At 45.8% G+C, this 27,571-nt stretch overlaps 1 protein-coding gene across 1 annotated transcript in view; it reads left to right on the plus strand.

Moving 5' to 3' along the window:
- The window catches only part of Susd5 (sushi domain containing 5), a 43,644-nt gene that overhangs the window by 7,167 nt on the left and 8,906 nt on the right, over nt 1-27,571 (plus strand). Inside the window, exons 3-4 of the mRNA XM_036192726.1 lie at nt 1,462-1,580; nt 16,146-16,334. Coding sequence (XP_036048619.1) covers nt 1,462-1,580; nt 16,146-16,334 — 308 coding nt within the window. The remainder of the gene's footprint in view (nt 1-1,461; nt 1,581-16,145; nt 16,335-27,571) is intronic.

Below are 27,571 nucleotides of genomic sequence, written 5' to 3' on the forward strand. Positions count from 1 at the left end.
TTGCCTTCTCCTTGCTGAGATGTGAACTGCCTGACAATATGGAGTGGTTCCCTCACAAGTCATGTGGGGAAGTTTGCTTACAGCTGGCTCTTGAAGACATGTCCAGGGAAGATGGGAGTGAAGCATGCCATTTACAAAAGCTTTACCTCATGTCCCTTGCCTAAGACATCTCCCACCCCACCTCACTCCCAACCAGAAGGCCAATGCTTAGAAGAATGCCACCATGCCTCTGAAATGTCTCACTAAGGAAGCTGTTGGGCTGTGACATCCAGTCTGGGAAAGTCAGATATTCTTCTGTGGAAGATGCCCTGGTCACCATGGTGCCAGGGTACTTTGTGCAAATCAGGCTTTTAACTTTCAGCAGCAGGGCACAGTGGGTAAAATTCCCACATTGCCTCACCACTAGGGTGACCATCTGTCTTTTAGGAGAGGTGGTAGTGGAGAATACTATGTTGCCCAAGCTGGTCTCAAACTCTTTATTTCAAGTAATCCTCCTGCCTCAGCTTCCCAAGTAGCTGGCACTACAGTTGTGTACCATTATGCAAGATACATGTCATTTTATGCCTTCTGTTCTCAAATAACATGCTAATTTTTTTTAAAGATTTATTTATTTATTACACATACAGTGTTCTGTATACATGCCAAAAGAGGGCACCAGATCTCATTATAGATGGTTGTGAGCCACCATATGGTTGCTAGGGATTGAACTCAGGACCTCTGGAAGAACAGCCAGTGCTCTTAACCTCTGAGCCACCTCTCCAGTCCATAATCTGCTAATTTTTAAATGTTTTGGTTGCAAATCTGGAGTGACAGATTTGCTTGATTTAGGTTCTTCTTTGCAAACAGAAGAATTTTACATAATTTTAGTGGATTTTTTAGTCTCTTAGAATCTCCTGAAACTGGAGTTATGGGAGGTTGTGAGCCACCACACCCAGGTGCCTGGGACCAAACCCAGGTCCTCTGCAAGAGCAGCATTCAAACGCAGAGCTTCTCTCCAGCCCATACATTAAACCTTTTACAAACGCAAATGAGGGCTGGAAAGATGGTTCAGCCAGTAAAGGTGCCTGCTGCCAAGCCTGAGGACCTAAGTTTAGAACCTGGGACAGGCATGGTAGAAGATCCTCTGATCCTCATACACACATGTACACAAAGTAAACACAGAGAATGTAAAAATAAACCCAAGTGAGTCATTTGATGAAGTTTTCATAGTGAATAAAAAGATCGTAGAAGGGATCAGAAAAGGTTTGCCTCTGAACATTGAGCTGAGGCCTGTGAGTTATCTCCAGCATCAACTGTCTTCCAAATTGTGGCCTTTGTCTGTGGAGAATGTTTCTTGTGGATGCTTCCATCCAAAGGTCACGAATCACCCAAATCTCTGCTGACTCAAAGCTGATAGCAGAAAAGAAGTCTTTTCAGCCCAAAGACGTTCTCCTAACCCAGGTCCGCCTTTGTCTGTTTCAGGACAACTGTGTGCAGCAAAGGCAGCGATGAACAGCAAACTGCCAGAGCTGTTGATGTGAGAATTGACAGTCACCCAGTTCCTGGTGCCAAGTACAATGCCCTTTGTATTAAGGATGAAGGTCAGTCTTTGTAAGGGTCCTGGAGAGCGTGAGGGGCAGCTGCTGTCTAGACAAACACCCTGAGGTGACACACTGAACATGCTTTATTGAGTCTTCCCAGGGTGGATAGAGGGATGGTTTGGACGCTAAGATCACTTACTGGTCTTCAGAATGACATTCGGTTCCCGGCACTTATGTTGGACAGCTTACAGCTTGTAACTCTAACTCCAGGGACTCCAATACCCCCTTCTGGACTTTGTGTATACTAGCAATCACATGTGTGCATGTGCACGCGCGCACACACATACACATACACACACACACACGCACACATAATTAAAAAAAAACCCAAGTATTAAAAAAAGTGAAAGCTATTCAGGAGTCTAACTAGGAAAGCAGGTAAGGCTGCGAGAGCCTGGACAGCAAAGTGAATGTGGCCAAGCAATGGTACAACAGTAAGAAAGTTCAGAAAGGTGTGGTGGGAGGCATTGTCTCAGAGAGCCTCTGGCACAGTGTGTATGTATCAAAAACCTCTAGAGGCGGTGTGTATATATTGAGAACCTCTGGAGGCGGTGTGTATCTATGGAGAACCTCTGGAGATGGTGTGTATGTATGGAGAACATCTGGAGGGGGTGTGTATGTATGGAGAACCTCTGGAGGAGGTGTGTATGTATGGAGAACATCTGGAGGTTGTGGTTATGTATGGAGAACATCTGGGGCGGTATGCATTTATGGAGAACATCTGGGGCGGTATGCATTTATGGAGAACATCTGGGGGCTGTGTGTATGTATGGAGAACCTCTGGGGCAGTGTGCATGTATGGAGAACATCTGGGGGTGTGTGCATGTATGGAGAACCTCTGGAGGCAGTGTGTATGTATGGAGAACATCTGGGGGGTGTATGTATGGAGAACATCTGGAGGCGGTGTGTATGTATGGAGAACCTCTGGAGGAGGTGTGTATATATGGAGAACATCTGGAGGTTGTGTGTATGTATGGAGAACATCTGGGGCGGTGTGCATGTATGGTTACTGTCTTGTTACTGTGACGAAAGATGATATAAGGAAGTAGGTCTTTACTTTGGTTCACAGGGTTCACAGTTTGAGGGTAGAGTCCATCTTGCCGCAGAGCTTCAAACCACTGTGGGCAGTGTGTTCACATCTGGGAAGCAGAGAGGGACAAATGCTAACTGTCCCTCAGACTCTTCTCTTCCCAGAGGTCACAGGATGACACCTCCCACTCTGAGGACACGTCTTGCTTCCTAGTCAGTCACCTTCACAGACACACCTGGAGCTCTCTCCTATGTGGTTCTAAATCCAGCTAAGTTGGTAATGAAGATTAATTCTCACAGTACATAATCGTGGTTTTCCTGATTGGGGTAGGGAGCTGGGGTAGATATACCACTATAGCTGTCAATCACTGGTCAGGGGATGTGTCAGAAGATGTGGACTTCTGGGTTTTGTTTGCACTGATACAAGCCCTACCATCTCACAAAGAGGTTCAGGTGCCCACCAGGAGCTTATGCCTGGAGAGATAGAGATCCAGGGGAATAAGACAGAGCCCTGGGCTGAATGGTGATGGCTCACGCCTTTAATCCCAGTACTGGGGAGACAGAGGCAGGTGGACCTTTGAGTTCGAGGCCAGCCTGAACTATAGAGTGAGTTCCAGGACATCCAGGGCCACACAGAGAAACCCTGTCTCAAAACAAACAAACAAACAAAAAAGAACAGAGCCTTGTCCTTGTCCACTACAGATCCTGATGATCACAGTTTACACTTCAGTCTCTCTTCCTAGTCAGGGGCATACTGAAAAATAATCCTTTTTCTGAGGTTAAGAGCACTTATTGCTCTTGCAGAGGACTCAGGTTTAATTCCCAGCACCCATATGGAGGCTCATGATAACACCGGTCCCAGGGAACCAGACACCCTTCTCTGACTTTTGAAGATACTGGGAACACATATGATGCATATACATACATGCATGCGAAACACTCATACACAACCATCTTCCAGTATGAGCTCTCTGCCTAGGAAAAGGTCTGCATTTGCTGGGTTATATGGAAGACCATCATAGCCATCTATCTCTCCGTCAGCCTAATCACATAACCAAGAGATGTGGCCTTGTGTTTGCAAACATCTAGAGAGAACAAAATCAATCAATCAATCAATCTCCCCCTCTCCCTTTCTCTTTTTTTGTTTGTTTTGTTTTGTTTTGTATGTGGAGCTGAGGACCTAACCCAGGGCCTTGCGCTTGCTAGGAAAGCGCTCTACCACTGAGCTAAATCCCCAACCCTCCCTTTCTCTTTTTAACAGCTGTGTAAGTAAATTCAAATGACCCTTTGGATCCCAAACCTTGGCAGTGTCGGGCCCCCAAGGGAAAGACAATGGAACCAGAACCTTGTCCTCTAGTGATCTTTAGCTTTTGTGACATAATGTGCCACTCCAAAGCAGAGTGACTTGAAATGACAACTTGGTAGACCCACAATTTTTGTGGCTCTTGTGCTAATCCTGGCTAGGCTCATTTACAAATCTTTTTTTTTTTTTTTTTTTAGCTGAGGATTGAACGCAGGGCCTTGCTGCATGCATTTGCTAGGCAAGCACTCTACCACTGAGCTAAATCCCCAACCCCCTCATTTACAAATCTATAGCCTGTTCATGGTTTGGAGGTAGTCTTGCTCCTGGGGAGCTCCAGAGCTGCCATCCCAGCTGCAATAGTGAACTTAAAAAGGGAACCCCTGTCTGAAGGGAGCAGGTGACAGTGACAGCAGGTCACCTGACACATTCCTTTGACCTCCACACAAGTGTTCTCAGGCACACACACAGATATGTAGCAGGAATCTTAAAGAGTCTTATTAATAAAAGCAAACCCAAGGCCAGTTATTGGGGTGAATGCTGAAAGATCAGAGAAGCAGAACAAGCCACAGCTACCTCACTTTGCCAGTTCCTCAGCTGATCCTATTTCCTCAGACTGGAAGTCCCTGAGTCCTCATATCCGAATGGATCTCAGCTGAACTGCTGCTAGAAGCCTAAAAGCTAAGCCAGCCAGATGCTTCTAGTTTCTGGTCTTCATGCCTTAAATACCTTTCTGCTTTCTGCCATCACTCCCTGGGATTAAAGGCATGTGTCACCATGCTTGGCTGTATCCTTGAACAGATGGATCTCTGCCTCTGGAATGCTAGGATTAAAGGCTTGTGCTACCACTGCCTATCTTCTATGTTTAATATTGTGGCTGTTCTGTCTCTGACCCCAGATAAGTTTATTAGGGTGCACAATATTTTGGGGAACAAAATCCACCACAGAGATACACTGAGACATACAGATAAACCCCCCACATATATCACGCACACAATCACCCTCCCGCACACATACATACACCACACACAGATACTCCCCTCCCCACAGCACCATACATACACACAGACATACCTCACACACACAGACACTCCCCTCCCCCACAGCACCACACAGACACGCCTCCCCCACTCCCACATACCACACTAAAATAAATTAAGCTGCAGAGAATCAGAAAACAGAGAAAGGCTAAGCAACTATCCAAGATTAAAATGGGATAAGAGACTTGATAATGAAATCCAATCCCAGATTGTTTCCTGGGTAGCAAAAAACAGCTCTATTTGATGGCATTTGAATATGGATTGTGAATTGAACAACTTGATATCAATTTTGATAATTACTGTTACGGTGGTAAGAGAACATCCTTGTTTTTAGGAAATTGTAGCATGAATTTTAAAGAGTCTTATTAATAAAAGCAAACCCAAGGCCAGTTATTGGGGTAAATGCTGGAAGATCAGAGAAGCAGAACAAGCCACAGCTTCCTCACCTCACCTGTTCCTCAGCTGATCCTGTTTCCTCAGACTGGCAGCCTCTGTGTCCTCATCCAAATGGATCTCAGCTGAACTGCTGCTAAAAGCCTAAAAGCTTAACTAGCACTAGTTCCTGGTCCTCACGCCTTAAATACCCTTCTGCTTTCTGCCATCACTTCCTGTGACTAAAGGCATGAGTCATCATGCCTGGCTATTTACTCACAGAGATCCAGATGGATCTCTGACTCTGGAATGCTAGGATTAAAGGTGTGAGTGCCACCATTTTCTGGTCTCTATGTCTATCTACTGGCTGTTCTGTTCTCTGACCCCAGACAAGTTTATTAGGGTGCACGATATAGTGGGGAACACAATATATCACCACAGGAAATACACAGTAAAGTCTCTGATGGGTGAAGGGCATCATGACAGCCTACTCTCAAACGGATCAGAGAATTGTGTGTGTGTGCTTGTGTGTGCGTGAGCCTGTGTGTATGTATGTGTGTGTCCTCCCACACACAGTGAGATTTTCCTAGTGAGATGTGAACCAACACCTTACATCAGCTAGGATACCAATGACAGGACCAGAAATGACTCTGTTCAAGTCGAGCTTGGTGGCGAGCTTACTGGGGTCACCCTTGACGAACTCAAGAGCAACTGCAGTATAGAAAGCTCACCTCATTGTGAATATCCACTGAGGAAAGCTGCATCCCTGGTGCTCACACAGCTGTCCCTGTGTCCTGCTGTCCTGCCTTAGCTGGACCGCGTAAGCCACTCCTCACAGCCCTCCAGGCTTCCTGGTGGAGAGGCTGCCCTTCCGTTGCTGGGACTTGATGGATTACAGAGTGACAAGGGGCACAGGTTACTGAGGGAAGGCCCACCTCCTTGGCTAAAGCAAACAGGCTGGCCAGAGAGCTCCTATATACTCTCAAGTGCTGCTCATCTGAGCGCTCCTGGGGTTTGTTAGTACACACAGAATAAGAGGACCTAAAGGCAGAGAGGCTCAGCTGAGAGGACCTGAGGGCGGGAGGGTCGGCCCAGCTCAGAAGGTCAAAGGCTCCTACCAGCGCGTAGGTGAGGCACAACTTGGTGCCTGAGCAGCATACCCTCTTCCTACCCTCTCTCTGAGTGGCACATCATGGCTATGTCACCATGATGCTGCTCCCCTCTGGCAAGACCAGGAGGATGAAAAGTACTTACTTCAAAACTGGCAGACATGCCTCTGCTAAAAAGCCCAGAGGGAAGATGGGGCCTGGCTCACGTGCACACAGCCCCTCCTGCACTTCTCTAAAGCAGAGCTCACCACCAGTGTAGACAAGTTGGGTGTTTTTGTTTCAGACAGTGAATTCCCAGTCCCGTGGTATCTCACGTAAACTAGTGCAGTTAATTTTAGCCAACGGGATGCCTCTTCCACTCTGAATTTCCCCACTCTGCTTTGGCAGAGTCTCAGTGGGGTCGGTGGCTTCCAGCCCCTCCCCCCCAGAGTTGAGCCCCCCCCCAGAGCTGGCCTCACCTCCCCCCAGACCGAGCTGGCCTCACCTCCCCCCAGACCGAGCTGGCCTCACCTCCCTTTATAGCTATTGCCACCATTACGTCCCCTAAAGACAGGCCTGGACAGTTCCATTATGCCTTCAAGAAGAGCTGGGTGCCCACTGACCCCAATCCTCCGGTCTGCCTAGAGGAGTCCCCCTGCCTCAGGAATGGCTTTGGGAGAATTCCCAACTGAGCCATCTCTCTAGCCCCTGTCTGTCTATCCTTTAACCGCTATCTACATGGGTGTTTAGAGGCCAAGGTCCGTGGTCAGGGCTGGTCCTCCTCCAAGATGGGGAGCCATGTTGAACAGCAGCAAGGAAGATCTTGGTGCATGTGAGAATTGTCCCCAGAGAGAGGGCAATCTGAGATAAAGATGGGAACGCTAAGAAGAGTTATCCGCAGGGGGAGAAAACTGGATTGGATTTGAAGGGGGAACTGGGAAGCCGTTGCCAGACTCTTGGCTAGGATGTGGTTTTTGAGCATCTTGTGGTTGTTCTAGTTGCTGGAGTGGGATGTAGATGAGCAGGAGGCTGTGAGCTGGCTTCCCACATGGAGACCCATGTCTGTGACAAAAGGCAAGTCCATGCTAAACTTCAGTTTCTTCTGGTGAAAAAGCTGGGGGTAGATTTAACACTCGGGATCAGACCCGTGGACTCTCTGCTTCTATTTCCTGGTTTCTAAACCTGGCTCTGTACTTCTATGCTGTGAGAAGAATGTTAGAATTCCTGGTGCAGAATTAGCCGTAGACAGATGGATGAGCTAAAGAAGTAAATCACGTACGTACGTAGCCCTGCCTGACACAGGGACACACTCAAGCTAAAGTGTGAACCATTATGGTGGATTGTGTCCAGCTCAACAAAAACTCTACACATAGAGAATAACAATAACCTGGCTTCTTCACTCCAACCCTACACAATTTGTTTGTTGTTTGTTTTTTGTTTTTTGAGACAGGTTTTTTTGTGTAGCCCTGGCTGTCCTGGAGCTCAGTCTGTAGACCAGGCTGGTCTTGAACTCAAAGAGATTCGCCTGCCTCTGCCTCCCGAGTGCTGGGTTAAAGGCGTGCACCACCACCACCACCCAGTAACCCTACACAATGTTTAACTAATGAATTACCCATGATTTTCTTTCAAAGTCATCGAGCAAGGTTAAGAATGCACAGATTGTACATGCATGTAATATGCCCACGATCAAGTAACACCTTGTCTAAGTATTAAGCTAAGAGTGGTGGGAGCTTAGCTTGATGGTAGAATGCTTGTCTCTCCTGTGTGAGGCCCTGGGTTCCATTTCCAGTAGCTCAAACAAATAACAAAGTAAAGGAAAACATACTGATAAGCCAAGAATGAGATAGGTGTTGGATTTGTCTGTGTTTTTCTGCTGTGGTAAAACATTGTGACCAACAGTAACTTGGGGAGGAAAAGGGATGATTTGGCTTATACTTCCAGGTCACAGTCCATCACTGAGGGAAGTCAGGGCAGGAACTGAGCAGAGAGACCATGGAGGAATGCTGTTTATTTGCTTGCTGACTGGTTCGTGTGCAGCTTACAGCCTAGGGATGGTGCCACCCAAGGTGGGCTAGGTTCTCTCACATTATTCGGCAATCAAGACAGTCTCTCACAGACATGCCCACAGACCAAACTGATCACGGTAATTGAGGTTCCCTCTTCCCAGATGGCTCTAGGTTGAGTCAATCTGACAATAAAATCTAATCAGGTCTGTGGGGGCAGCGTCTCACCAGTCCAGTGTATCTCTTTTTGAGCAACATGTTTCTTGGGTGACTTGACTGCAGGGGCACTAAAAGAGAGGATGATGGGGCTGGACGGTGGTGGTGCACACCTTTAATCCCAGCACTCAGGAGGCAGAGGCAGGCGGATCTCTGTGAGTTTGAGGCCAGCCTGGTCTACAGAGTGAGTTCCAGGACAGCCAGGGCTACACAGAGAAAAGAGAAACCCTGTCTTGAAAACAAACAAACAAACAAACAAACAAACAAACAAGGATGATGGAATATTGGAAGAGAATATCCTAACTTTAAATTATTTTCCTTTTGGGAAAAAAAGACTTCTTCACTTTGATGTGACACTCTGTCCTACAGATTTATCCAAACAAACAAATAAGTAAATAAATAAATAAGGGACAGGGAGATGGATCATGGGTAAAGTGCTTGGATCTGAGCTTGGTTCTTCAGAATCCACATTTTTAAAAAGCTCACCAATGGGACTGGGTAAAGTTGTTTGCTGCGTAAGCAAGAAGACCTTAGTTTGGATCCCCAGCACCCACATAAAAGCTAAGTGTTATGGCACATATCTGTAATATATCTGTAATCCCAGTGCCTGGGAGCTGAGACAGGTGGATCCGGGGTTCACCGGCTAGCCAGTCTAACAAAAAAAGTGAGCTCCAGTTTCCATGAGCAACCTTGTCTCAAACAGTGAGTGGGGAGCAACGGACGAGGACACAAGACAGAAGCCTCTAGACTCTACACATGAACACCTGGACAAATACAAACACACATGCACACGTGCGGCATCTAAGAAGCTGCACCCCAGAATAAATAACAGCAAAACCTGTAGTGAGCCAGCAGATTGATAAAAGTTTAATTTTTCTCATTTGTTTGTTTGTTGTCTGTGTGCACACGCACTCCTGTGTGCACACGCACTCCCGTGTGCCACAGCACTGGTGTGGAGCTGAGAGAACATGTGGGAGTCAGTTTTCTCCTATTCTGTGGGTACCAGGAATCCAACTTAATCCTCCAGACTTTGTGGCAAAGCCCCTTTGCACACCGAGCCATCTTGCTAGACCTAAATAGAAGTTCTTAGAGAGAACAAAAATAAATGCTAGGGAGAAACGTGCACAGACACACACATTTTAAAAGTCTTCTAGCACATGAATGAAAGAAAAACTTTCAAGAGATTTTTTTTTTAACCAAATGAGAATAAAATACAATCTATTAAGATTTATGAGACAGGGGCTGGAGAGATGGCTCAGAGGTTAAGAGCACTGGCTGTTCTTCCCAAGGTCCTGAGTTCAATTCCCAGCAACCACATGGTGGCTCACAACCATCTACAATGAGATCTGGTGCCCTCTTCTGGTGTGCAGGCTGAACCCTCACTGTCTACATAATAAATAAATAAATCTTAAAAAAAAAAAAATAGACTTATGAGACAGTAGTCAGACAGAAACATATAGCTTTGAGTGCTCATATTAGGAAGAACAAAGATATAAAAATCATTCTAAGACACTCAAAATAGAAGAGCACAATGAAACTGAAAATAGGAAAATAAGAGAAAAATCAACAAAACTCAAAGTTAGTGCTCTGCAATGACATTGATAAACCTCCAGTAAGACAAAGAGGAAAAAAACCTGTAAGAAATGGAAGAAGGAGGACAGGAGAGATGGTGAAGAGCACTTTCTGATCTTTTGGAGGACCAGATTCTGATTGCCAGCATCCACATGGCATTGGGTGGCTCATGATCACCTCTAACTCCAGATCCAGGGGAGTTGACACCCTTCTGGTTATTGGCACACCATGGGCACCCACACCACACACAAATAATGAAATAGATACATTTTTAAAATAAATGAAAAAACATCCGGGCATGGTGGCACTTGCCTTTAACCCCAGCACTCAGAAGACAGAGGCAGGTAGATCTTTATGAGTTTGAGGCCAGCCAGGTCAACACAGAAGTTCCAAGCCAACTAAAGCTACACAGTGAGACCTTCCCACCCCACCTTACCCCTCAAAAAAAAAAAAAAGAAAAGAAAGAAATGAGAAAAGGGGAATCACTACAGATCATGTGACTATCAAATGAATCATAAAATAATATAAAAAGGGCTGGAGCAATGGCTCAGCGGGTAAGATAGCCTGCTGCTTTTGCTCAGAACCCAATTTGAGGTCTCAGCACCTGCATCAGGCAGCTCGTGTGTCCATCAGCCAATTTGATCCCCAGCACACATGATGGGTGGCTTACAACCACCTGTAACTCCAGCTCCGGGGGTTCTGACACCCTTTCCTGTCCTCTGAACTCATGTGCACAAACCCACGCACCCCCCCACACACAAATATGATTAAATATAAAAAAGATCTTAGTAGCTGTGCCCTCAACTTTCAAAACCTAGATGAAATGAACGAGCTTGTTGAAAGAACAGTCTAGCAAAACTGTTAAGAAGACAGGAGCAATCTCACAAAGCCCCCTCTTTCAAAGAACAGAATGAATAATAACTCTGAAACAGAGAGCATCAGGCACAGATGAGCATTTAAGGAAGAAATTATGCTGATTCTCTACAAAATTTTCCAGAAGTTAAAAGCAGAAAGAACACTTCCTAATTCATTCCATGAGGCCATTATTACCTCCAAACCAAAACCAGACACATTCCAAGAAAAGAGGACTACAGACCAATATATCTCATGGACACAGACAAGGAAACATTAGCAAATTCAGTCTAACAAGATGTAAAAGAATTACACAGCCACGTGGTGACATGCCTGGAATCCTATCACTTCAGAAGGCGGGAGCAGAAGAATCACAAATCTGAGGTCAATCTGGCCTATATAGTGAGACCCTGCTTTCCACCCTACCCACCCCCAAAATTACAGGAGTTGGGAAGACAGCTTAGTGGATAAGAACACTTACTCTGCAAGTATTAAGTTCTGGGTTCAAATCCTCACCATATAAGTCAAAAGCTGTACATGCCTGTTGCCCCAGATTTGTGGGTGGAGACAGGGGGATCCTGGGAGCTAGAGAAGGACACTTAATATCCTGCTCTGGACTCTGCAAGTACACACATATGAGCACATGCACCCACACATTTCCATGCAGACAGTGCATGCACACACGCATACACACACAAACACACACGCACACGCACACGTGCACACGCACGCACGCGCACACGCACACGCGCGCGCGCACACACACACACACACACACACACACGCACGCACACGCACGCGCGCGCACACACACACACACACACACACTCTGACCAAGTGAGATTGGCCTCAATTGCACTCATCTGGTTTCACATTAAAAGAGCAACTGATATAATCCATTACTTCAGCAGACTACAGAAGAAAAATCACATAACAATTTTGATCCATGAGAAAAGCAACTGACCAGATCCAGCATCTGCAGATGATAAAATAAACTTTTCATCATTATTGAAATAGAGAGGAACTTTCTCAAGTTGACAGAGAACATCTAGGAAAAAAAAAAAAAAAAAAACCCACTGCTCCTGCTTCCCTGAATGGTGAGAGATGAAGTGCTTCTCACTAAAATCAGAACTAACTCACCTCTTCCCCTGCCTTCCAACAGCAACTGGAAGTTATGGACAGCACTGAAAGGAAGAAAGGGCATCTGGAGTGGCTGGAGAGGTGGGGAGGTGGTTAAGATCATGGACTGCTCTCCCAGAGGACAGGAGTTTGGTTCCTAGCACCCACACTGTGTGGTTTATGATCACCTGCCCATAACTCCAGCTCCAAGAAATCCAACATACACATGCACAAACCCCCACACAAGCATTCCTCATTAAAAATAATAAAAATCAAATTTTTTTCTGGTTTTTTGAGACAGGGTTTCTCTGTGTAGTTTTGGTGCTTGTCCTGGATCTCACTCTAGATCACACTGGCCTTGAACTCACAGAGACCCACCTGGCTCTGCCTCTCAAGTACTGGGGTTAAAGGCATATGCCACCGCTGCCTGGGAAAAATCAATCTTTTAAATAAGATAAAATAAAAGATATGCAGAACAGTAAAGAAAAGCTAAAACCGTCTTTGCAGATAAAGTGACTGTGTGGTAGAAAGCCCAAACAACATTTTAACTTTTCTCCGTTTATTTGCTGAGTGGGTAGAGGGCACGTGCATGCCATGGTGCATGTGTGGAGGGCAGAGGATGACTTCTGAGACTTGGTTCTCTCCTTCTACCATGTGGGTCCTGGGGATTGAACTCAGGTCATCAGGCTTGCAGGCAAGTGCCTTATCCACGGAGCCATCTCTCCAACCCCCAAACCTAAAACATTTGACAAAAGTGTCTTGAAATTGATTATAGCAAAGTTGCAGGATATGAGTTATGATGTATATAGAGTCAATTTTGATTGTCAACTTGGTATAGCCAAGAATCACTTGAGTAGAGAGTCTCAATGAGGGATGCTTAACATTGGGTGGGCTGTTGTCATGGCTGTGGAAGATTGTCTTAATTAATTGATGTAGGGAGACTCAGCCCACTGTGGGTGGCACCATTCCCTGGGTAGGAGGGCCCTGAATGGATAAGAGACATTGAGCAGAGCACAAGCAAGAAATTCATTTCTCTCTTCTATCTTGATTGTGGACGTGATGTGATTGACATCTTCAGGCTCCTACCATCCTGACTTCCCCTCGGCAGTAGACTGTAACCTGGAATTATAAGTTGAACAAACCGTTCATCCCCTAAGTTGCTTTCTGTCAGAATATTTGATCACAGCAACAGAAACAAAGCTTGAATACAAAGTTAATAAACAGAAGTTCATCCTCCACTTCCCTCTATAACTGGACAGTGGGACTTGAAATTCAAAACATACCATGTGCAGTAGTGCCTTCCAAATGAAAATACTTAGATATGAACCTAAAACTAATGTTAAGTGTGAGGCAAACTACAATACACTGAGGAAATAAAAATGTGAACAGTAAGCCTTGATATTGTAACACAGTGGGTCTCCCCAGGTTGATTTCTTTTGACACAATACCATAATCAAAATGCCCTGGAGCTATTGTGTGGATACGATCGATTGCTGTAGACACTATTGCTAAAGGACTTGGAGCAGCCAAGTCAATGTTAAACCACAAAGTCTGAGGAACGATACTGCTGTACTTCAGGACTCAAGTTACAGTAAGCGAGAGAGGGTGCTCATGGGAGAGTGACTCAGATCAGTGAGACAAAACTAAATTCACATAGTCAGGCCATTGGTCTTGGACAAAGGATCAAAAAAACATGATGGAATAAAGACAGTTATCAACCTAGATACCAGAAAAACCATACATCCTGAAGCTGACCTTAAGCCCTTCACAGACATGAACTCAACAACATGGATCACAGACCCAAACGTAAAGCAACAGGCTACAAACTCTGGGAGACAGCATAGGAGAAAGCCCAGGTGGCCTTGGATAGAGTAGTGAGCACCAAAGGGACAGTCTGGAAAAGATGCAGTTGATAGTTGGGGTTTATTAGATTAAATTCTGTCCCTCAGGTGCACCCACAGAATGAGAGAACAAGCCACAGGCTAGGGAACAGGTCTGTGGAAGACATGAAGGGTTACTACAGGAAGCAGACAAAAGAACTCTCAAAAATCAGCAATAATATAAACCAACAACTTGTTTAAAAAGTGGACAAAGCCAGGCAGTGATGATGCACACCTTTAATCCCGGCACTTGGGAGGCAGAGCCAGGTGGATCTCTATGAGTTTGAGGCCAGCCTGGTCTACAAATCAAGTTCTAGGACAACCAGGACTTTATACAGAGAAACCATGTCGAAAACCAAAAAGTAAATAAAAATAAAATAAATAAAAACAGAAAATGAACAAAAGACCTGAACAAATAACTCAACAAAGAAATAGACAGATAGCAAGCAAGTGTATGAAGAGGTCTTCAATGCCCTTTGTCCTTAGGGAATTACAAATGAAAACACATACTGGTCTATTTTCAGTTCTGCTGGCTGTGATTATATATCCTGATGAAAAGCAACTCAGAGAGGGAGAAAGGAGGTATTTTAGCTCACAGTATTGAATTAGTCCATGATTAAAGGAACTCCAAACAGCTAGTCAAATCACATCTATACTGAGAGAATGAATGTGTATCACCCCCACCCCCTTTTTGCTGGCTTGTCTGAAGCCTTCCCCTTTCCATCTCTAATTTTATTTCATCTATTTATTTTTGGTTTTTCAAAACAAGGTTTCTCTGTGTAGCCCTGGCTGCCTTAGAACTCTCTTTGTAGACCAGGCTGGTTTTGAACTCACAGAGATCCACCTGTCTCTGCCCCCTGGGTACTAGGGTTAAAGGCATGCGCCACTGCAGCCCGTGTGATGTATGCTTCTTGATGACAAACTTCTTCCTTCATCCTAACAAGGCAAAAGGAACTGCCCCGAGGCTTGCATGTCTGAGTTATTCAAGGCAGAGGGGTCTTGGTGTCTGGCAGTTTAAAAATACAAACTGGAGCATTTGGTACCACACTGAGTCATTCAACAAACTGTGTGTGTGTGTGTGTGTGTGTGTGTGTGTGTGTGTGTGTGTGTGTGTGCGCGCGCGCGCGCACGCCCCTCCTCCAGTCAGGCATTCTGCCAGGCCAGAGTTAAATGAGGTTGCCCCTGGGATCCTGGTTCTGGGTGTACAAGGTACTCAGGGAACAGGGGATCAGGGTAGGTGAGCTCACTCTGCAGTGTTTTGATTTGGAAAAGTTCTGTATCATTTGTGTATCCATTACTTGACATGATGCTGGGGTGTATTGGTGAAATTATTAAGGCCACTCCACGTAGTTAAAAGGGAGGTTTATTTTGTGGGGTAACTTACAAATGAAGGGGTAGGTTGCAGGGTCTGGGAAAGGTATGGTGCAGTCTGGTGGTGTTCTCTGGAGAACTCTGCTCCGTCTACCTCCAGCATCCAGCGTCCCAGAACCAAGAGAGAGCCCTCCTCTCGATCCTGGGTCTTCCGCTCCCTCCTCCGCTGCCTTGTGGGCGTGACCATTACCGAAGCCTAATGGGGGTTGGAACTTCCAGGCCAGTGCTGGGATGGCGGCTATCCACTACAGGGGTGAGGTAGTGATTTCCTCACTGACAGGTGGATTTCTTTGTCCCACAGTGTGAGGATGCAGTCCATATTCAGTGAAGAAGGCTCAAGGCTCCTGCATCCTCCCACCCTCCCTCCCTCTTCCTCTTCCCCTCGCTCCTCCCCCCCCCTCTTTCATCTATGTAGTCCTATCTTGGAACTTGATATGTAGACCCGTCTGGCCTCGAACTCAGAGACCCTCCTGCCTCTGCCTCCCAAGTACTGGGATTGAAGGTGTGCACCACTGCTACTTTCATCTTTGTATTCAGCCCTGGACCACAGCGCATTAAATGGTGCCACCTATGTTAAAGGCCTCCAACCTCAATTAACCCAGTCTAGAAAATTCTACATAGACATGCCCAGAGACACATTTCCATAGTGACTCTAGATGCTGTCAAGTTGACAAGATTCACCGTCACCATTTGGAGATGTTGACTGCTGTTCCTTCTCCTCAGAGAGGCCGTGCGGAGACCCACCATCATTCCCACACACCATCCTCCAGGGTCGCACTGGCTTGGAGATGGGAGATGAGCTGCTGTATGTGTGTGCACCAGGCTCCGTCACGGAACATCGAGAAACTGCCTTCACCTTGCTGTGTAACAGCTGTGGGGAGTGGTACGGACTGGTTCAAGCCTGTGGGAAAGGTAAGCACCGCTTGTCTACATGGAGCCCACACAGGGCTTTTAGAAGACCACCACCCTTTCCACCCCCAGATACTGAAAGCCTCTACACTGGGAATGCATGCTCTTGGGCATTTCACACCTGCACTCTGCATCCACCTGCTGGAGGTGAAGGGTTAACAGTGCCCACCCCTCTCCTCTAAGGAGAGACTTGACCCACACTAAGTTGCTTTTTTTTTTAAGTTTGTATTATTATTATTTTATGTCTTATGGGTGCTTTGCCTGTGTATGTATCTGTCAACTCAGAGCTCACCAATGTAAACAGAGATAGTCTTGCTATCCTGCTTGCTGTCTCCACCTTCTGAGGTTTAAATTAAATTATCCATAGGTCACTATGCCCACCCAGCATTTATGGTTTCTGGGGATCTGAACTCAGATCCTTGTCCTAGTACAGCAAACACTTTAACCATGCGGCCATCTCCCCAGCCCTTCTACAGTATTATATTTAGAACGGTTTGTCCTCAAATGTCTTGTAGGTCATGAAGGAATTAGGATGGTTGTGGGAGCACCATTAGGACCCTGCAATTCACCCATGTCGTCTAAAGTTTTGGTCCGTTGTATGTCTCCACTGCTAATTACTATCCATAGTGTGGTACAGCCTGGTATGTCTGTCAGTCTGCCAGAGGGACATATGGCTTGTTTTCATTTTGTGGCTGTCAGAAACTGTGCATCATGACGGTTGTCATCCATGTCATTTGGTTCTCGGGAAGTGTCACATCATTGGCTCCTATGAGCAGGACTCTGCCATATGACGTGCATATCCACACAGATACATTGTTCCCCGAGTGTTTTCTGGGTGAGCCTGGTCAGTCGACCCTCTAGTGTCAAAGGTTTTTCTCATTGCTGTGACCAAATCTCAACAAGAAGCGACTTAAGGGAGGAAGGGTGGATTTTGACTCTGTTCAAAGGGACACAGTCGCTCCCTGTGGGTAGTCATGGCGTCAGGAGCAAGAACATCTGGTCACATGACATCCAGTCCAGAAGCATAGCAGAGTGCTCGGCTTGCCTTCCCCTTGTCATGCAGTTGAGGACTCCTGCCCATGGAGTGGCGCCTCCCACATTTAGTGTGGGTCTTCTTAACTCAGATAACCTCAAAATAGGGAATCTCTCACAGGCATGGCCAAAGGTTCCTCTCTCTGTGATTATAGATCCTGTGAAGCAGGCAATCACATCAGCCATCACACCCTCCCACTACAAGTGTCCAGCAGCTCACGGTTCACATTCCCAGCATTTGTGAATGAAGTCAAAACACTCTTTTCACCAGTGGCAGTGAAGTCATGACATGTCAATCCAGCAGTAACTTTCCTCATATCAGTTTTTAGCTGAAATACTTTGCCAAGTTTTCTAATTGCTTAGAAATGGTCATTTACATCTAGGTGTGGTGCACATCTTTAATCCCAGCACTAGGGAAGCAAACTCAGGTAGATCTCTCAATTTGAGGCCAGCCTAGTCTACAGAGCAAGTTCCAGGACAGTCAGAGCTGTTACACAAAGAAACACTGTCTTGAAAAAGAGGAAAGAAAGAAAGAAAGAAAGAAAGAAAGAAAGAAAGAAAGAAAGAAAGAAAGAAAGAAAGAAAGGAAGGAAGGAAGGAAGGAAGGAAGAAAGGAAGAAAGGAAGGAAGAAAGAAAGGAAAAGAAAGAAATGTTCATTTACATACCATAGTTTTTATGGGATATTCATAATTAATATGTTATAACTATTTTTCTCAGCTTGGGAGGTATAGCTCATTCATAAAGTGCTTATATAGCATGTGTGAAGCTCTGGGTTTAATCTCCAGCAACACACAGAGACACACACACACACACACACAGACATACACACAAAGACACAAACACACACATGTGCACAAACATGCAAGCAATCAAATTAAATGTACTTTTTGTTTTGTTTACTTTTGCATTATTGTTAGTATGAGAGGTGAGCAGTGTGTGTGTGTGTGTGTGTGTGTGTGTGTGTGTGTGTGTGTGTGTACACATGCTATGGCATACAAGTGGAGGTTAAAGTACAGCTTGCAGGAGTCAGTTCTCTCCTCCACTATGTGGGTCCTGGAGATTAAACTCAGATCTTCAGGCCGAGACCACTAACACCCACTAAGATGTCTCTCCTGCCTTGTTTCTTCCCTTTCCTTCCTCCTTTCTTCCTTTCTTCCTCCTTCCTTCCTTCTTTCCTTCCTTCCTCCTTTCTTCCTTCCTTCTTTCCTTCCTTCTTTCCTTCCTTCCTTCCTCCTTCCTTCCTTCCTCCTTCCTTCCTTCCTTCTTTCCTTTCTTTCTTCCTTCCTTCCTTCCTTCCTTCCTTCCATCTTTCCTTTCTTCCTTCCTTCTTTCCTTCCTTCCTTCCTTCCTTCCTTCCTTCCTCCTTCCCTTCCTTCCTTCCTTCCTTCCTTCCTTCTTTCCTCCTTCCCTTCCTTCCTTCCTTCTTTCCTTCCTTCCTTCCTTCCTTCCTTCTTTCCTTCCTTCCTTCCTTCTTTCCTTCCTTCCTTCCTTCCTTCTTTCCTTCCTTCCTTCCTTCCTTCCTTCCTTCTTTCCTTCCTTCCTTCCTTCTTTCCTTCCTTCCTTCCTTCCTTCCTTCCTTCTTTCCTTCCTTCCTTCCTTCCTTCTTTCCTTCCTTCCTTCCTTCCTTCCTTCCTTCCTTCTTTCCTTCCTTCCTTCCTTCCTTCTTTCCTTCCTTCCTTCCTTCCTTCCTTCTTTCCTTCCTTCCTTCCTTCCTTCCTTCCTTCCTTCTTTCCTTCCTTCCTTCCTTCCTTCCTTCCTTCCTTCTTTCCTTCCTTCCTTCCTTCCTTCCTTCCTTCCTTCTTTCCTTCCTTCCTTCCTTCCTTCCTTCCTTCTTTCCTTCCTTCCTTCCTTCCTCCTTCCTTCCTTCCTCCCTCCCTTCCTTCCTTCCTCCTTCCTTCCTTCTTTCCTTCCTTCTTCCTTTGTTTCTTTTTCCTTCTGCTGTTCTTCCTCTTCCTCCTCCTTATTTGTGTATCTCTGTGTAGCTCTATCTGTCCTGGAACTTGCTCTGTAGACCAGGCTGGCCTGGAACTCAGAGATCCACCTGCCTCTGCTGGAATTAAAGGCATGCACCACCACACCCAGACCTTGCTTTTGGTTTTGTTTGGTTTTGTTTTTCTTGATATAGTCTAGGGGTCTTGATCAGGTTTGTCTTCTCTCCCAGTTAAAGAATTAAAAGGCAGGAGTTTGTGCAGTGCTGGGGTTTGGACCCATATGAGTGCTAAGCAAACACTCTCCTAAGTGAGCTCCACCCCAACCCATAAACAGAATTGTTAAGAATAAAGATTCTATCTAGTCTATGCCTTAATCTTGTTAGTCTTCAGAGCATGTTTTAATGAATGTATTTTTTAAAATCTGTTTTATAACCTTCCAGACCAGAGTGGGTACATTTAGGGTGGTTTAGCCACAGATTAGCTACAAACTCTGTGGACTATTACAAACCTTTTGGTATTAGATAAATACCAAATTTATGAATAATAAATGAATTATATAAAATAAGATAGATTCCCATAACAAATACAATTTTTTGTTAGCATGGATTTTTAAATTCCCTGTGAAATTATTACAGAAGTGTCTACAGCCATTATCTCCACTTGCTCATTAGTTCCTAGTCACTGAAGTGGGAGACACAGGTGCTGGAGGGCGTTGCCCAGGATGTCTAGCACCCACCCTCACCCAGACCCTTAACGTTTCTAGAGGCCCTGAAGTTGCACCTTCCTGTGAGCTACGCCCTCTACCAAATGGGTGGTTTGCTGGCCCAGGGAGGATGAGAACTAAATGCAGGTCTTGTGTGTTCTGGAAAGTGTTTATTTTCTCATTGCAATGAGGAGTCAGAGCTTTCAACTGATTCTGGCTTCTACCCTTGTCTGGCTGGACAGAACGCTACAGTTTTCCTTACTCTGAAGCATTTAAAATGTCTGTGTCCTAGTAAAAAAGTGTGCGTGTGTCTGCAGAACACCTTCACCAACATGGTCATGGTGGCACACACCTGTAATTCCAACACTTGGGAGGTAGGGACAAGGAGATTCGGGAGTTGAAGGTCATCCTTGACTGAACAGCAAGTTCAAGGCCAGCCTGGGATACATGAAAACACATCTGAAAAAGAAACAGAAAAGGACTGCAAATGTTGCTCAACATCTGTTCCTAGCATGTGTGAGGCCATGGGTTAGCTCCTTAGCACCACACAAACTGCATGGTGACACACACCTGTGGTCGGAGCAGTCTGCGGGGAAGGCAGCAGGATCCCAAGTTCAATGCTATTCTCGGTTGCTTAGTGAGTTTTAGGACAGCCTGGGCAACATGAGATTTTTTTGAGGGTTGGGGAAGATTGTTCTGAAGGGAGAAGGGGAGGGAAGGAAGGGAGGGAGAGAGGGAGGGAGGGAGGGGAAAGAATGGGGAGGAGAGAACAGATTAGGCAAGTTTAGGGCCAGCCACTCTCCTGACACTACAGACTTACAGAAAACGTACTTGGAACCTGGCTGGTGGGATTTACTCGTTTGCTAGGGTGCTAACACCATATTTGAAGGCCTAGGTTTGATCCCTGGCACCATGCAAACTGCATGGTAGCACACACCTGTCACCCCAGCACTTGGGAGATGGAGGAAGGAAGCTCAAAACTTCAAGGTCATCTCTGTGCCACATGGCAAGTGAGGGGACAGTCTGCGCTACAAGAGACAGTCTTAAAACAAGAAATAAACAGACATACGGGACATGCAGTGGAAGGCTCTACTGGCCTTTTGGAGTCTTAGGGCTTACTGGAGGCTTTTGGAGGCGAAGTTTTCCACTTCCACCTTGCTTGCCTACAGCCATTCTCTCCCACTCTGGCCACACAGGATATGTGGCCTCTTTGGGAGCCAGGGGTAGAGGCCACAGAACCACTTCATCCTGAGGTCAGATGATGGTAATGGAGGACACAAGAGATGAGCATGGAGAGGAGAGGGTCTGTGAGCCAAGAGATCCACAGAGGCACGTTAGGAGGTCAACAGTAGGTTCAAGTGACGGGGTGGGAAATGCTGTCATTGTACCAGTGGCCCAGAAAGAAAAATGGCCTTGAAGAACATAGGCATGGCATAGTACAAAGCCGATAGAAACCAGACCCAGCATGGAAATCTGTGGCGTCCTGCTCAAGGAGCAGAGCACTGGGGTTTTCTGTAATTAGAGCAACAAGCAGTTCTGGTTAGATACTGAGTGCAGGCGGGAGGCTTGCCAGACACCGCTGCCAGCCCAGGAATGGAAACCAAGCTGTGTGGATTTGGCCAGGAGAATGGAAGACTGAACAGTTATACCCAGACCAGAGCTCTAAAGCCCAAAGCTAGAAAATACCAACCAGCATGTGAGAACATAGCAGGCCAGTTAGCTTAGTGGTCAAGGCTTACTGGACCCCAGGAGTACCTGGGCTAAGTCTAAGAGATAAATATCTCTCATTCTTTCAGGACAGCAAATTAAGACTCAAGAAAGCAGAGGGGCCTGTTCTGTTTTCAGCTCTCCTCAGAGCCTTCTATCATTTAAATATCTTAAATAAACAATCTTCAAAATGACAAGAGTTAGGGTTGATGAGATGGTTCAGGGGGTAAAAGTACTTGTCACCAAGCCTGAGGACTTGAGTTTGATCCTAAGAACTCACATGGTAGAAAGACAGAACCGACCCCCAAATATCCTCTGATCCTCTGACCTCCACCCATGTGCTCACACACACACACACACACACACACACACACACACACACACACACACACTAATAATTAATTAATATTTTTAAAAGTTCGAGTAAGCAAAACAAGCCCTCAGCACCCCTTGGGCAGCCTACTTGCCAGCTCCACCTGTGTCTTCCCTGGTCTCCTCCGTGAGAAGCGGACATTAAAATGTATCAATAGTGGTACACACCTTTAATGCCAGAACTCAGGAAGCTCTCTGTGAGTCGGAGGGCCCAGGGAGAGAACGGTCCCTTTCCTCACTCCCTCTTAATCACTTCATCACTGCAGTGCGGCCCTGGTACATCCCCCACTCACCAAACCCACTGAATACAAGGGCCAGAGGACCTCCTGTGGGCTGTGAAGCAATGCATATTTCTCGGCTTTCATGTCCTTGACTTCTGCGGCCATTAAATCCATTGAGTCCTTCTGTGAAGAACCATCACATCTTTGCAAATAACCTAAAACACCAGGTTCCTGGTTTCTCTACTACCTCATCTTCTGCCTCATGGGCTTCTTGAGGCACCCAGTGACTAGTAATTGGTTTGTCTCAGCTCTATAGACACACTTAAGAAGCTGCCAATGATAGCATGTGACATAGGCCAGTCCACCTGACAAGGGGGAACTCTTATCCAAACCCAGGTGCACCCAGCTCCAGCCCTTCCCAACGTACTTCCCCAAATGACTGCTCTCCAATTTGAAGCAGTTCCCTAATTTTAAAAAAGATGCTCATTGAACAAACATGAAAGTGAGTAAAATATTTTTGAAGGTGTGTGTGTGTGTGTGTGTGTGTGTGTACAGGTGTGTGTGTACAGGTGTGTGTGTACAGGTGTGTGTGTACAGGTGTGTGTATCTGTGTACATGTGTATATTTATTTTGTTTAGTGATTTTTTATTTATCATTTACTTATTGTGTGTGGGTACGTGTGCCGTGGTGCACATGTGGAGGTCAGAGGGTAAACTGTAGCAGTGCCTTGTGGGACCCAGAAATCCCACTCAGGTCCTCAGAGCTGGCAGCAGGCACCTTTACCCCATGAACAGGCTTGACTTCTCTATGTCATGTTTCCTAAGGGTTTCTTGTTTGTTTGTTTGTTTGTTTTGGGGACAGTATCTCCTGTGGCTCAAACTGGCCTAGAACTCATCTAACAGCTGGATGACCTTCGACTTCAGATCCTCCGGCCTGCACCTCCCAATTCTGAGGTTGCAAACTTCTGCCACTATGCCTGGCTTTCTCCAGCCTTCCTTTTTAACTCCCCTGATCTGATCAGTCATGAACACAAGACATCTCTGTTATGCACTAAGAAAAGAGCTATTACCAACCAAATATCTGATCTGTGCCACATCTGTCCTGGAAATTGTGACATTTTCTTCCTGAAGCTTTGTTTAAAGCTTATCTCACATATATCAAACCATCCACTTCAAATATAAAAGTATCTGAGTTATCCCAAGTTACACCTGTGAACCCACTATCACAGTCAAAAACAGAACCCCAAGGTTGGAGAGATGGCTCAGCAGTTAACAGCCTTGGCTTCTCTTCCAGAGGATCCAGGTTCAATTCTCAGCACCTACATGGAAGCTAACAACCATCTGTAACTCCACCTGAAGTGGGTTCTGGGAACTGAATTTGAGTCTTTTCTTGTCTCTTCAGGCATCAGGCATGTACATGATGCACATATATACAGACAAAACACCCATACACATAAAAAATATTAAAAAATCAGAACATCTCTGCCCTTCACCCCATTTGCCCATCACCCCAACTTTCCCCTATGCCTTTCTATATAAGGCATTTTACACACTCCACCTTATTTAGTCTTTTAGTATATAGAAGAGGGTGCCAGATGTCATTACAAATGGTTGTGAGCCTCCATGTGGTTGCTGGGAATTGAACTCAGGACCTCTGGAAGAGCAGCCAGTGCTCTTAACCTCTGAGCCATCTCTCCAGCCCTTATTTACTCTTTATAAGTGTGAGTGTATTAATGGCTAGCTCCAATGTGCAGATGGGAAAACTGAGGTTCACAAAGCTTCCCTGATTTGCACATGTCATACAGACAGGAAAATCACAGAGCTGGGATTTAAAGCCTGTGTCTCTCCAGTGTCATCATGAAGAGTGGTGCCTCCCCCAGGACCTCAACACTTCCGGCAAAGCCAGAAGCTCTCTCCCAAACTGTCTTCTCCTTGAGTTACCCCTCACTTCCGCTCTCATTTTGGAAGGCATTCTTTTGGTTTCTTAAACCAACTTCAGTCTCTATTTTTCTCTGCCATTTGGGCTTCGTTTTCCTCATTGACTCAAACATGAGCCCGAAGCTGAATTTAGAATTCCCTCGTCAATATGACCATATTTGTTCAGAGGTTCATTGAGCCCCTAGTTATTTCTGGCATGTCTGGATGTCTTTTTTTTAATGACTATTTTTAAAGGCTGTGTAGCCAGGACCAGAGGGCAAAGAGAACCTATGTGCAGGCTTCCCAAACGGGGCATGGTGAGGACAGACAGCGGCGCTGTCAGCAGAGGGAGGCTGGAGCTCTGGGCTCCTTCTGGATATCTGCTTAACCACACTCTTACAAGGACTGCAGACATGCAAGCGGGCAGAGGTGGCTACTGGAGCTGAGGATGGGGATGAGGGCAAGGAGGGAGAGAGGTCAGAGGTGTCAAGAATAGATCCCAAAGGCTGAATAAGTCTCTCTCTCTCTCTCTGTCTCTCTCTCTCTCTCTCTCTCTCTCTCTCTCTCTCTCTCTCTCTCTCTCTCTCTCTCCCTCTCCATGTGTGTGCATGGGGACCAGAGGACAGCTTAGTATGTCATTCCTCACATGCTATGTTTAGAAGAAAATGTTTATATGTGTGTATATCTGTGTTGTGCATATCACATGTGTGGATGCCTGTAGAAGCCAGAACAGGGGTGTAGGAACCTCTAGAGCTGCAGTTAGATGTGTTTGTTAGCCACCTGATTTGGGTGCTGGGAACTAAACTTGGGTTCTCTGGAAGAGCAGGAAATATTCTTAAGCACTGAGTCATCTTTAACATTTTCTCTATTTATTTGAAACTTGCTGTGTCACTGGCCTGGAATTCACCAAGCAGGCTAGGCTGGGTAGCCAGCGAGCCCCAGGGGTCCACCTGTCTTGGTCCTTCTGCTGTGAAGAGACACCATGACCAGCACAACTCTTATTAAGAGAAGGCATTTGATTGGGGCTGGCTTATAGTTTCAGAGGTTTAGTCCACTGTCGTCATGGTAGGGAGCATGGTGGCACACAAGCAGACATGGCACTAGAGAAGTAGCTGAGAATTCTACATCTAGATCCACAGACAGCAGGCAGAGAGAGACACTGAGCCTGGCTTGGGCTTTTGAAGCCTCGAAGCCCACCCCCAGTGACACACTTCCTCCAACAAGGACACACCTCCTAATCCCTCCCAAGTAGTGCCACTCCCTGATGACTAAACATTCAAATATACGAGCCTATGGAGGCCATTCTAATTCAAACCACCACACCACCTCTCTACCTCTCCAGTACTGAGTTCGAAAATCTATGCCCCATAGATTTTTCACTTGGGTTCTGGGGGTTGAGTTCAGGTCCTTGTGCTAACAAGGCATAAGTCATCACCCCAGAGTTAGTGATTTAGGTGGTTTTGCTAATCCCACCAGACAAGAATAAGACCACTACCATAGTTTTTGAGCCAAATTTGAAGCAAACTTTATTAAATAATGGCCAGGTTCATGGATACTGGCTAGGTCCATTCCCAGGATTCCCAGAATATGTCACCAAATTACATTAGTCTGGGGCTTATAAAGGCAAAACTCACAAGGCTGTGTCCTTCCTGCCTTCCTCCAAACAGAGGCAAGCACACAACCTAATGTACTTCCTGCCTATGTGTGATCAAGCACACACCCTGTGATGTTAGAGCAACCAAGCTTGTTTACAGAAGCAAAAACACACAGTTTGTTGTCTTACATAAGCAACAGCCCCAAGCATTCTGTCCTTGGGCAAGTGGGGCTCACAGGTCAGAGGCATTTTTGTTTTATAGACCTCTTAAGCACAGGAATATAAACTTAAAACATAACTTTACCCATCACGGTTTTTGTTTTGAGACAAGAATCCATGATGTAGCCCAGTTGGCCTGGAATCTGTTGTACAGACCAGGCTGGGTTCAAACCAGGTGATTATCCTGCCTTGGTCTCCTGAACATCTGGAATTGCAGGCAAGAGACTCTACCTGACTCAAATACAGAGATTTAATCATGAGAATCATAGGCAATATAATTGTACTATATGTGAAGTTCATGGTAGATAGATTTTGTAATGGGGATACTAGTGGTCATGCCCTGGATTAGAGAAAGAATTGAATATCTGGGAGAGACAGAAGAAAAAGCCTCAGAAAAAGGGAAAGTGAAAACATTATTCCCTGAGGATGGGAGAGGCATAAGGCTGAAGTCCACTAAATAGACACAGACTCGGGGATCTTATAGAACTCCTTTCCCCTATTGGGCCAGTCTAGATACCCACCTTCCCGGACCAGAAGCCACCATCTCAGGAAGCTGCTTTTCACCTTCCTTGTCTATGGCCCTCTCCTTCGGGTTTTTTTAGTTGCTCTTATACAAAATAATACAGAGTAGGCATCTCTGGGATGCTGGATGCTAATTTCCTTCACTGTGACATTTACTCTCAGTGTGTCCCTTAATATGGTATGTACTTTCTCTCTTTTTACATTTAGTTATTTTCCCTCTCCTTACCCTTCTCTCACACACACCTGTGTGGATATTCTTGTGCCACAGCATGTGTGGTAGACAACTTCTACCATTTGGTTTCCTGGGACGTAACTCGGGTCACCAGATTTGACAGAAAACACCTTTATTGGCTGAGCTACCTCACTGTATACTTTAAATAGACACAATGACTACCTGGGGAGACAGCTCAGCAGTTAAGAACAGTGGCTGCTCTTCCAGAAGACCCAGGTTTGATTCCCAGCACCCACACGAGAGCTTATAATCATCTGCAACTCCACTTCTAAGAGATAACCTCTTCTGACCTCCTCAGGCACTAGACACACACACATGGTATACAGACATATACACAGGCAAAACGACCATACAAGTTGCCACGTGAATGCTGGGAATCAAACCTGGATCCTCTGAAAGAGCAGCCAGTGCTCTTAACTGTTAAGCCCCTAAAACTAGTTTTTAATTTGAGTTTATTTTTTTCCGAGACAGGGTTTCTCTGTGTAGCTTTGCACCTTTCCTGGAACTTACTTGGTAGCCCAGGCTGGCCTCGAACTCACAGAGATCTGCCTGGCTCTGCCTCCTGAGTGCTGGGAATACAGGCGTGCGCCACCACCGCCCGGCTCTAATTTGAATTTTTTATGGCTTTTATTTGTTTTTCTTTTTGAAATAGACTTGTTGTGTGGCCCAAACTGGTCTCAAACTGCCAACCTGTGCCTCAGCCTCCCAAATACTGGGATTGCTGGCATGTGCCATGATGCCTCACTAAAACGAGTGGATTTTTGTGTTTTTAGGAAGAGTCACACTCTAT

This window comes from Onychomys torridus, chromosome 7 (assembly GCF_903995425.1).
Source record: "Onychomys torridus chromosome 7, mOncTor1.1, whole genome shotgun sequence".
Taxonomy (NCBI): Eukaryota; Metazoa; Chordata; class Mammalia; order Rodentia; family Cricetidae; genus Onychomys; species Onychomys torridus.